Below are 12,858 nucleotides of genomic sequence, written 5' to 3'. Positions count from 1 at the left end.
CCCTTCGCTGTCTGTCATAACTTCTAGCAAATGTGTTCTATTTTCTCTTTTTTTTCCTCACTTCTTAACTCACTATTACCTGTTTCCCGTATCTACTACTCTACTGAAACTGACATCTTGAACTTTCAAGGTTAAGATACCGCCAAGTCACCAAATATAACTATAGCAGGACCTGTCCAGTTACCACCCAATATCCATTCTCTTCTTCCTTCATAACAGAACCCTGGAAATTTGCCTAGCTGAAAAGGTACATTTCTCATTTGCCTTTGCCCTTAGGAGTGGCCTGTTACTCAACTGTGGCCAGTGAGATGTGGTAGAATTATGAAATAGCATTTCTAGAGCACTCTTTAAAAGGATGGGTTATGTCCTTCTTTTCCTATCTTTTCTTCTTCCTAAAATAAAGATGTAATATCTGGAGCATTAATAGCCATCTTGGATCACCTTGGATCACCTTGGATCAGGAGATGACCTTGAGGATGTAAGCTGAATGGAATGGTACAGAAAAATATAAAGACCTCAGTTTTGCTCTGAATGACATTAAGCAGTTGCCAAACTAGTATTGGACTGACTTCCTCCAGATTCATTTTTATTTGGGGAGGTATTTCTCAGAATCAAGAATCGAGATTTAAAAAAATTTTTCTATTATTTTTTCTTTAGTTTCAAAGTATACAGTGCATTGGTTAGACATCTATATAGTTTATAAAACGATTCCCCAATTGCTCTCTCTCTCCTCTGGCTCTCTGCCTAGCCATTACATTAATGCTAACTGCATTCCCTATGCTGTACTCCCCATCCCCATGACCATCTATCAACTACTAATTTGTACTTCTTCAATCCTTCACCCCATTCTCCCAGCCCTCCAACTCCCGTCTCCTCTGGCTATCACCAGATTGTCCTCTATATTAGTGAGTCTGTTTTTGATTAGTTTGTTCTTTTTGTTTCTTAGATTCTGCATATAAGTGCAGAATCTTTCTTGGTCTGACTTATTTCACTCAGCATAATAACCTCTAGGTCCATCCATGTCATTGTAAATGGTAGAATTTCATTTTTTTAATGGTCTGTCTTAGTAATCTATTGCTGAGTAATAAATTATCCCCAAATTTAGTGGATTAAAAGAACAGCATTGATTATCTCACAGTTTCTGTAGTATAGTAATCTGTGAGAGACTTAACTGGATCTTCTGGATCAGGGTCTCTCTCAGGCTGCAATCAAGGTATTGAAAGGTGTTACCATCATCTCAAGGCTCCTACAGGGAAAGATCAATTCCCTACTTCCTTCAAATGGCATTGGCTAGATTTACTTCCTTGCAGGTTGTTGGACTGAGGACCTTATTTCTTCACTGGCTGTTGGCTGGAGGTGACCCTTAATTCCCTGCCCATGGAACTCTCCATAAAGCAGCTCACAGCATGGTAGATGGTTCATCAGTGAGCAAGGAAGAGGGCAAGGAAGGTAGTGACCACAAGAAGGAATGCAAGTGAGATGAAAGTCAGTCCAAAGTGACCGTCGTCACTTTTGCTTTATTCTATTGCTAGAAGGGAGTCCCTAGGTCCAGCTCACATAGGAGGGATTACACAAAGAAGTGAATACCAGGAGTCATATCACTGGAAGCCATTAGGAGCACCCTACCACACAGCCCCTGCTCTCCAGGAACTCACACTATAGGTGAGAAAGCATTATGTAAATATCTGAGAAAGACTAAGGTATGCTGGCACAATGACTGCCAATCAATGTAGGTGTATGTTACTCTACAGTTGCAACACTGTGTTCCTGTCAGATTGTTTGTAACAAGTTTTAGATGGACACTGATCTTCAGTGTGTTTTTTGATGCATTCCACAGGGATTGCCCTCCTCCCCTCCCACTCCAATATTGCTATAATATTGTAAAAGGTAAGCTTAAAAATCTTCCCAAGAGCGTGCTATGTGGTCGTCCTATAGTCCCCATTCTTTTTTGAATTGCTGCTAGTCGGAAAGCACAATGTCTCCATTTCATTTCCTACTTTGTGGTCAAAGCTCCATCAAAATACTCCTCTTTGTTAAAGTAGGAGACAACTTTACCAGGGTATGAATTATTTGTATTAATGCAGAAAGTCAAGTTTCTCAGCTCATCTGCTGAGTTTTCCTCATGCCATGAGAAAAAAAAAAAAATAGACCAATTAGCTTATTTCAATCTCTCTGAAAATTACTCAGCGATTTAAGAATTAGCATGCCGGCTTATAATTAATCATGGTAAACACATGCGATTAAAGCAGTTATTGACTGACTTGGCACATGCTGTACGCACACCTCTCCTTGCATTAACACGGTTTAGGTTCCTGGCTCCCAATCTTGGTCCTCTTGTGTAGTTTCACCCCACACCGGTGGGGGCAGAAGGATCCCTTGCTTACTCGCAGTTTCAGACTCAGCTTCTGTCTCTGTTAGATCCAGCCAAGTCAGTGACAAAGGGGGGAAACGGCTCTGGCGGCGCAGCCTGTGCCTAGGATTGCTTTCTTAAGATAAAGATTTTCCCTGCGATGGGCTACGTTAAAAACACATAAGTCTGTAAACCTCAGCGCGTGAGAAAACGCCCAGGGCCTGGCTCTTGCAAAGCCTGGCATTTTCTGCGCCCCACCCCCACGCCGGCGGAGGAAGGTGCGGTCCGGCCCGCGGAGGACTGACCCGGAAGTCACTGCGGCTGCTGCGAGGACCCCGCTCGCCCGGGCAGCTTCGTGCTCTCGCACGTCTTAGGGCTCGCCGAGTCCTCCTTCCTCGGTCCCCACTGATCCATGGGTCTTCATGGCGACAGCAGGGGTTCGGCCCCGGGGCAGGCAGCCGAAGTGGGGCCGCGGCGCTCCGGAGGCCTGTGCGGCGGCGTTGCAGTGTTCGCCACCGTGGCCAGTGTGTTCACCCTCACGCTGCCGCCTTCGGTGCCGGGGGGAGACTCGGGTAAAGTACTCTCAGGGTCGTCTCTTCTGCCCTTCTGCCCTGGTCTGTACTTTTCTCACTAGGTCCGGTCAGCTCGCGCCCTCCAAGGTTTTACGGTCCTGATCCAACTTATGTTTCCATCCGTTCATGTAAACTCTGATTCCTTTAGTTCTCAGGCTTTTGAGATGGGGCTTGTGGGTTTCACCTGATGGAGACTTATCGGCCGCTCCACTTCCCCAGATCTTATTTCTGGACCTGAGTTTTCGCTTTCTATTTCTTATTAGTCCACGAGTATTACCTATTGCATGCTTGTGTTCCAGACAAAAGGAATGGTGAACAAGTCCGGAGGGTATTCTAGTGCTGTTAGAGACAGTACACAAACTATTGAATAAACAGCTACATATTAAGTGGCGATAAGTTAGTGGAGACAGTAAGAGGGAAATATGATTTGAAAGTGGGAGTGGCTAGTGACTCCTTCCGAATGGCTAGTCAGGAAAGGCCTCCGAGGTGATCTTTTCTTGAATTTTGGGAAGGAACAAGCCTTGCCGAATATTTGGGGGAGAATACTTAAAAGAGTGGAAGTCAGGTTGTGGCTTTAAACAAGCTACTTCTGTTAAAAAGAAAACCATGAGTGCACGAGTTATCTTTTGCTGCCTAACAAGATACTCCCAACTTTGGTGGCTTAAAACAACAAACGGTTCTTATGTCATTTTATGTGGATCAGGAATCTCGGTGGAGTTTAGCTGGGTGCCCTTACTCAGGACAAGGTTGCAGTCATGGTGTAGGTTGGGGCTGCGCTCCTCTCAAGGCTGAATCTGGGAAGGATTCACTTATAAACTCAATCCAGTTATTTTGCCAGGTGGGTCTGGGTAAGCTAAATTGTCAAGAGCAAGAGAGGGCACCTTTGTCATTTTGTATCGTGACCTTGAAAGTGATATACCACTGCCTTGTTTTATTCGTGAAAGTTAGTAAATCCAGCCCACACCCAAGGGGGAGAGGATTACACAGAATATCAGAAATTGGGCATCGTTAGAGGTGATATTCAAGACTGCTTACCACTTTGAGGATCGTTGATGTTCCATTTTCAAGTCATTACCTTTATTCTTTCAGGTCCTATCAAGTAGATAGGAGCAATGTTTTGTTAGTATAGTGCAGAATGGAGTTACCATGTTTCCAAAGTTTATATTAAAAAAGAAATAACTTTATAGTTGCGAGAGTTTTGACATTGGAGAGCATTACTCAGAGGTCGGGTAGTTCTGTACTTTTCAGAAAAGAAAACCACTGACAGTTACTTACCATGGTTGAGCTGAAGTATGTGGGTGGGATGAATAGTAACACTTATTGAGCACTTACTCGATATTGAGGGAAGTACTATCAATATCTTCCTTTTATAGATGACAAAACTAAAGCTAAACTGTGTCCAGAATTACACAGCTAGAAAGCAGAGGCAGTTAAGGAAAGAACCCACATAGATTGACTTTAAAACGTGCTCTTTTAACCCCTGCTCTCTGTCAAAGAATTTCACAAAATTCTTTGTTAAATCCATCATTACATCTGTAGTGATATTTCAAAACATTAAAATCTGTGATTGTTGCCTTGTCTTTATGAATACTGTTTTAATTTTTCCCAGAAGAATAAAGTTACCTATTCACTTTGAGTTACCAAACCTCTTAGGTGTTCCAGTTTGTTTAATTTAAATAGTAGTTGCTTCAAATATTTTTGTTCATTTTTGGGAATGATAAATAAACTCTTCTAAGTATTGCCAGTATAATTTGTGTAATCATTTCTTTGATAATTTTGTTTATATGTTGAATGTACTGTTCCTCTTGAATGTTTGTGTTTATGAAATATACTTTCTATCAATAAACAGAACCCATCTCAAAACCAATATAAAGCATGTATTCTTCTTCCTACTAAGTCTTAAATTATACTGCATAAATCCATCACATTATATGGTCATGCCAGTATTTTGCACCACTTGATACACATTGTTGATTTATGGGCAGTAGTGCTTATGGTCCTTTGGAGAAGAGGGTGGCCTTCACTTTTTGTTGTTTTGGGGGAAAATTAATTTGCATTAGGATGCTGTCTTTAATAGACTTCATATATGGCAGTATAATTATATAATTAATATAAAAAGTAGACTATAATGGAACCCCCCCTTTTTTTTAAAGTTAAGCATCTGCTAACAACTCTGAGCTTGCCACCCATTTGTGGCCCAGACAAAAACAAACAAAACGGTGGTCCTCACACTCGAATGTACTTCTGAATTGCCTGAGAAACTTAGGCCCAATGTCTGAGGGTCCTAGTGTAGGTAGGTTTTGGGTATGTTCATGGAATCTTCATTTCTATAAACCCAGATAAGTCCATTTTCTGTTCAGGTGGTAGTAGGACTTAAGTTTCAGGAAACCTTAGTGTAAGGGTAGGGAGAAAGGGGACTCTGTTGTTTTTTGTTTTTTAGTATTCACTTTCCCTCTTTACCATATTCAGTTTTAAGAGTAATATTTCCCTTTAGCTCTTTATCAAAGGTACATTTATAGGCTTTGAATAGTAGCATCTTCTCTGCATAGATTTTAGTTTAACATTTGGTAAGAGTTGTTGATGGAAGTTTGTCACATTCCAGATTTATCTTTAATACTAACAGAACTCCGACAAATAATAACAGCATATTGACTTTTTAATGGTAAAAGGAAGTTAGAGAAAATGAGCTATTGTTAATTTTAAAATGTAATTCTAAATACATTTTAAATGGAGGCGAATGAATAGCGATGTTGAAATTTTGAACTTCACCGTGCTTCACTGCACCTGCAGAAATATGAGAGAGAGAAAAAAACTGATTAAAACAGTTTTAGACTTAAGACGTAAAAGCTGACTCATTAGAGTAAAACTATAAAATGCACTTGACAGTAGTTAAAAAAGGAAAACACGATTTTAAACATTTATATGCTTTAAAAAGTATATAAGATATAAGATGCCTTTGGTTTCTAAGGTTTTCTTGAATATCTCCAGAAAACTTAAAAGATGCCCTTAAGTAATTGACTTAAGTGAGCAATATCTGTCTTTGGGTGCCCTTATGGGGCTTCCATGGTACAATCAGTCATTCACCTAAGAGGGGTGTCTGAGTAGCAAGGATGACTGTCAACCTCTATGTTCAGAGCTTGAATTAGAATGTGTGTGGCCAGAGGAGGGAGAGGTGATGTCTTGACAGGATCCTGAAATAGATAGGATAATATTTTTAACTTAGTGGAACAGACAGAAGTGAAAACAACCAACCAGAGGCAATCTAAGTGCTAAATAGGTTCAAGCAGGTTCTATGAAGGTGGAAGACGTGATTCATGATGATGGGGAATTAACTGGGGAGGGGTATGTGTAAGGAAACGTGTCACTGAGAAGGTGGCAATTGAACTAGGCCTTGAAGGATTTAGGAGAGAATATTGGATGAGAAAATGAGTGATAAGGGGTGTAAAAGAGGACCCATTCCAGAGGAACAGTGGGTAATCAGATTCGACTGAGTTGAGTATAGGTTTCATGGATAGATTATAAGCATTGTAAAGGGACCTTGAAGCCATAAAGAGCTTGCATGTCATGCTGAGGGAAGTAAGCAGAGAGCAGCCATTGAGAAATGTTAGACTAAGGGTTTGATCCAGCCTTTGGGGATGGGAGGGATTGGGTATGGGGTGACAATAAGTGATTTCAGTATGAAGAAGTAGAAGATTAGTCAGCGCTCTTTTTGTAGTCCAGGCCAGAAAGGGTAAAGGTCTACATTGTGGCTAGGGCAGTTTGTAAAAATTAGGAGTACTGATATTTATCGAAGGATAGAAAATAGATATTAATACATTTTCTAATAGACAACAGTAACTTTAATAAATCATCTATTAATATTGATTGATACCTTACATTGTATTGCACTACAGTATACAGGGCTGAGTCAGAAATAGTCCCTGTCCTCTGGATACTTAAAACATTAACGAAGCAGGCATTGAATTACTACATCATAATTTTAGAAATAATCACTAATGGCAAGGAACTATAAAGTTCTATGTAAATAGTATAATGATTTAACGATTTGAAAAAACATTATGGTAATTCAAGCTTATGAAAATAACCTGGAGCTAATAAACATTTGGAAATTGTTTAAAGATATTCAACCTAATTAATGTGGAGAAGGTACCCAAATGCCAGGGTTAGGGTAGTACGGCATACTTTACTGAGCGTCGTCTGCACATTCTATATATCATAAGGTCGCATCTTTAAAGACAGTTTTGTACTAAATACTTGAGGGATAATTCTGCATACTGCACTAATGCTCTAAAAGAGTTTCGTATATATTTGCAAGTGTATACAACTTTCAGGAGGGAAAATAAGCATTTTTTTTAAAAAATGGAATTCACCTTTATTTCCATTGACCAGTTATTAAAAACTACCAAAGATAGTTTGTTCAATAAGACCTAAGGGAGAAAATATTCTTAGACTATTCATGCTGTTAAATCTCTGCAGATTTACAGTTTTATCCAGTCAAATTAATGCAAAACCCCAATGCAAGCATTTGGATTTTGAAAACTTTGGAGGAGTGTCATTTTCTAATAGTAATTATTGGTTTTACATTATTTTTTCACAGGGGAACTGATCACAGCCGCACATGAGCTTGGAGTAAGTATTAGTTTTATTGTTTAATCAATGCTCTCATTAACAGTTTTAGGCATTAAGAAAGTTTAATTAAGCATGGAGTAAAGTAGATTAATTTATTTTTAAACCCCCAGTTTTTAGTAACTTATAAGTACAGTACGTGACAATTTACTTTAAGTTTTAAATCCAATTAAACTAAATTATAGAGCAAAGCCTTTACTATATATACAGTAGCTGGCTTATTATCACCCCAAATTTTGTATAAGCTGTGGAGAATAAAATAAATCGGGTTAACAGTTTTAATAAGTTTATTATTTAATAAACTTTATTATGGTGCATGATCCCTTTAGCAAGACCTTAGGACTGTCAGCATGGGGGTAATCCGATAGCAGTGTGGTCTTTCAACTTTCTAACCAATACAATATTTCAGAACCCGCTTTTTTTCAATAGCCTTTTAAATGACCCTAATGTACTGTGAACCCAGAGAAGAAACTGCTTAAAAATCGACAATGAAATATGTCACCCTTTCTCTAGGTGACACACCATGTGATAGACAATGCCAAATCCACTGAAGAAAATATTTATTTGTATTGGCACAAAAGGATTACAATAGAAAACCACTACTAAAACAGTCATTGGCTCTAAATCTTTATACTTGCCTGAGAAAAAGGCTTCTTTTCAATTAAAGCCAGTGTGACTCTTCCTTTACTAGATGAAAACCTTCTAACTGTTGCTAATTTTTCCGTAGGTTGCCCATCCTCCTGGCTATCCTTTGTTCACCCTGGTGGCTAAACTTGCAATTATACTATTTCCTTTTGGTTCAATTGCCTACAGAGTCAATCTTCTGTGTGGCTTATTTGGAGCAGTAGCTGCATCATTACTTTTTTTCACCGTTTTCAGGTAAAGTAGTTGATTAGTTAAAATTAATTTTGACTAATTGGAGATGTAGTTTTCTTATAGCCCAAGTACATACATTTTTAAAAAATCATTTGTTGTTTGAATGGTTTTCCTAATCACTCATGTGATTTCACTTTCTTAATTTACAGTAATTTCATATGCATCTGACCCTCAAATGATTACACAGTTGGCTCTGCCTCATACAATGGAGTCAAGGTGTCACCAGTTCATTATCACAATTCTCTGGTTAGGCAGAACTAATAAGATTTGTCATTTTATGAAGATGCAGATGGGCCAGTTTAATTTAACAATATGAAGTTCATCTTTTGGTAAATGATAAATAACATTTAATTACTCACAGTACTGCTGATGGGTAGCTGCCTATCAGGTTCAGAGCTAATACCTAATTATATTGTATTTAAATATGCACATGTTGTATACTTTTTGAAATGAGGCTATTAACTAAAGAAATCAATTTGAGATGTGGTTTTAGTAATGTCTCACTTCGTTCCATTATAGCTGTAGGGATGATAGGAAAATTAGACCCCACTTACTTCATTGATGGAAGGCTTTCTTAGTTTAGAAGGCTACCTGTTTTTAAAAAACGGGTCATTAGTTTTGGATATTGGTAAACTCATTTGTCTTTGCTTTTTCTGTCTCCATTCTTAACTCAGTCTAACCTGTGCTTAAGAGGATTATAGAGAAATATACAAATTATACTTGCTGCAAATGGAAAACCAAATTAAAACACTTCTTTCAAAAACAATTGCAGATTTGATTATAAAAACATAATTCTTATATACAAATACAGTATAATTTGAATAAACAATTTCACATGTCATTTTGGAGACTAATGTTTTTATTTGCATTAGTCATAATATTGCTCTTAAGCTGAATTCTTTTCTAAATTCTCTTTTAATTATTTACAGTAAGGTAAAAGTTGACATAATTACGACTCTAAACTTTACTTTTAAATCTATTTGCAGAAAGCTTTCAGATTGAAATTTATATTTGTTGATTATTTACTAAATTTTATCTATATTATTTAATTTGTTTTTATTTCAGTCTTATAGGTTTTCAGTGATAGCCAAATCTTTAAGTATGAAATGTTTAAAATAATATCTCTGCTTGGATTGATTTGTGTTATGAATGTTACAAAGATTTTCTTTTTTTAAATGATTAGAATAATCTTTATTAGAATTTTTCCTTCTGTGTCTTTTATATAAGAATCTGTCATTCTTTCTGTTGATAGAAAAATTGATCTTTTTTATTTTTAAATATCTCGGTTGAAATTTAGAACTTAACCTGTTCTGTATTGAATGTGTGTTATTAATTTTTACAAGACATTTAAGAAAAAGATATTTAAAGAAAATTGATACTCGTATTTATTTTGATAGTTCATCTGTATTTTAGAAGATCATTTCTGTAACACACATTTAAGCTCTATGTGGATATAAATAGCTCTTAATGCAAATAAAGGGATTTGTCTTCTAAACTTTTTCAGATATTAATTTTGGAAAAATTATAAAATTTTTCAGTATATTAATTGTTGATGCCATTCCACATGAAAACCACTGTAAAAGTCATATATAAAAATCTTTACCTTTATAGAATTCAAATGCCTTTGAACAATGATTTTCCTTTGAGTTGTCCATATTTTAGAATAGCTTTTAGTATTATCCTTGATTATAATGAGTTTTAGATTAACACATTAGTCTGTAACCCTCTTCTTTTAATATACAATCATAATGATAAATTTGTATACTTGCTGATACATGTTTTAAATCAAAAATTCTTAATATGACTAAACTGGATATATGAGTGGTTTTGGTAATATAGTACTTTGGGAAAGTTGCTTTCTTTCAGAAAAGGGATCTAACAATATTATCTCTTACACACATTTTAATATGAAAATACTTCATTATTTTGAATACAAATAATTGACAAAGGTACACGTCCTTTGGGAACAACCTAGTTCAAGTGGCAAATCTGTTTTGTCAAACAATAGACACCCTTCAGGAAAGCAAGCCATCTCTATGGTAATAGGACTAACAGTAGCCTATTGATTGAGTGGAAGAAGACATTATACAATGTCAGCTGGCTTGTTACAATTTCATTTGTTGTATGACCTGAACTTAACCTTTAAAACCTTTCTTCTGTGAATATAAACCCAACAGCAGGACACAGTTTTTGTACAGCCATTACAGTGACGGCTTTTTTCCAGTCCCAGCATACAGTAAATGTATTCCTTTACAGGTTGACTCCTTTATCAGAATTTCTTTAGGAGACATTTCACTACTTTATTCATTTACGGACCAAATCATCATTCCATTTTGTTGTTGAATATTGAAGGGTTTTGATCCAGGAAACTGTTTTATTCTTTCCTTCCTCCATCACTTAAGGGAACATTACTGTACACGTGGGATTAATGCTGACTGGTGTGCAGTAAATTAATTCTTTTAACAGGTTTAGGTTTTTTTTCAGGTAATTGTTCACATAGCATTCACTATATTTAGCTCTCAGGGTGGACATAAAGACCTTCTGTACCTTTTAAACAAAGATTGTATTTCAAAAGCAAATTTCTGTTTAAATGTGTTGATGTAAAAAGCTCCATTTTTTTCAGTAAACATGACTTAGGTTGAAAGAATGATTTATTCGTTGTTCCCAATTACTATGTAATTTTTGCTTTTCTTGCATCTTTCTCTCGCTTTTAAAAGCAGTAAGATGTCATTAACACTGCATTTTTTGTCAGTCTTTTCTAATGGTTGGCAAGAACTCATTTATATTTGCTTTCCCCTAAAGTAGAAAGTATGTGAGTAAAACAGCACACTGAAAGCTGTCTGTGTTACTGTAGTTTATTGAATTAAAAATAGTAAGATTTGTGCCAGTGTTTTCCGTATGTATTTATTTATGTATTGTTCCCTTCAGGGGTATTTTAAAGCATGCATTATGTTAAGGGAGTTTAATCTAATACATTTCATTTATATGAAATAGTACTCATTTTATTAATGTGTTCATCTGTGCATTTAAGACTATGTAATACAGTCAGTGTTTTATAGGAACTGGGATTTTCTTTAAGGCCATTGAAGTAAATGATTTTTAAGTTTGATAGTATGATATTTAAATTGTTAGATTTGAAATTCACAAATCCTATTAATGCAAAATAAAAAGTTATAGATAATGTAAATCAGTAATATGAACACCATTTAGCATTGCCTAGTACTTGAATTTCAAACTTATTTCCTAAGAAACATTGAGCTAAGTCTTATATTCTGAATAAGGAAGGAGTACTTGAAATCAGTATCATTAAACATCAGTGTGATTATATTTCACATGTCCTGGTATCACTAAAAGAGAATGGAGTATGTTGATAGCATTGTATGAAAATTCTTCACCTCAGGGAAGATTTAAATTGCTTATGATCTCAGATGAGGGCATATCTTTTATTTTGGTTGTTACAAGGCAAGGAATACATTTTCAACAGGCTTGAGGGTCAACATAGCCTTTTCAAGCTATTATGGGCCAAATGGAACTATAGAAAGATTTATTCAACAATATTTGTTGAGCACTCATGTGAATTGAGACTAAAACTGCTTTAGTTTTTATAATAAAAATTCAGTGCTCGTTTTAGAGAAAGTTAAGACAAAGTCACTAACCATCAAACAGTTGTTCAAATATTTTTTCTAAAAGTCACTGGTTCAGGAAACTTGCATTAAAAAACTTTCTAACACCATTAACATTGTACGATAGGAAATCAGATCTCTTAATGTCAAGTAAATTAACTAGAATATATGAATATTAATAATAAAGGTATATTGAAACTACGCCTGTTTACTACAGAGAACCTACAATGAATTTCAGTAATTAAACATCTGTTGGCAGATTGTTTTGTGCCAGTGTTTTATTTATTGGGTATTTTATTTTTTACAAGTTATATATTTCTAAACATACTACTGCTACAAATTAATTTGATTAAACTTTTGGAAAAGGAACACTTGATTCTGAGTACTGTGTCTGCTACTATAGCTTCAGCTAAGATTCCATTCAATAAAGAATAGAAAATTAAAATGCCATACCTTAGAGAATGTAGAATCTCCTGCTTAAGGGACATTTGGATTTTCCAACTCAAAGAGTATTTTAGATTATTGCCATAGAGAATAATATGAAGCTCTTCCTAATTTCAGAGGTAACTATGTATAAGTAACAAATAGTCACCAAGTTTTTGTAGTTGAAGAAGAATGGAAAGTACTGGAGCATTAATTTCCATTCAGGAGAATATCTGTCTTGATCCCTGGTTAATTGATCATATATTTCTCTCATGCTTGTATTAAAATTGCATTGACTCAGACTAGTTAAGCATATTAAGAGCTTGGTTCATTTGCATTTTCTTATAAGTAGAGGGACATATTAGGCTCAAATAGCAGCACTTCATTT

At 36.0% G+C, this 12,858-nt stretch overlaps 1 protein-coding gene across 1 annotated transcript in view; it reads left to right on the top strand.

Moving 5' to 3' along the window:
- The first annotated feature begins 2,650 nt into the window (after positions 1-2,650).
- The window catches only part of TMEM260 (transmembrane protein 260), a 57,366-nt gene continuing 47,158 nt past the window's right edge, over positions 2,651-12,858 (top strand). Inside the window, exons 1-3 of the mRNA XM_006920151.2 lie at positions 2,651-2,922; positions 7,520-7,551; positions 8,276-8,427. Of these exons, the coding sequence (XP_006920213.1) occupies positions 2,763-2,922; positions 7,520-7,551; positions 8,276-8,427 (344 nt within the window). The 5' untranslated portion in view covers positions 2,651-2,762. The remainder of the gene's footprint in view (positions 2,923-7,519; positions 7,552-8,275; positions 8,428-12,858) is intronic.

This window comes from Pteropus alecto, unplaced genomic scaffold (assembly GCF_000325575.1).
Source record: "Pteropus alecto unplaced genomic scaffold, ASM32557v1 scaffold86, whole genome shotgun sequence".
Classification (NCBI taxonomy): domain Eukaryota; kingdom Metazoa; phylum Chordata; class Mammalia; order Chiroptera; family Pteropodidae; genus Pteropus; species Pteropus alecto.
This window is presented reverse-complemented; position numbering and strand designations above follow the sequence as displayed.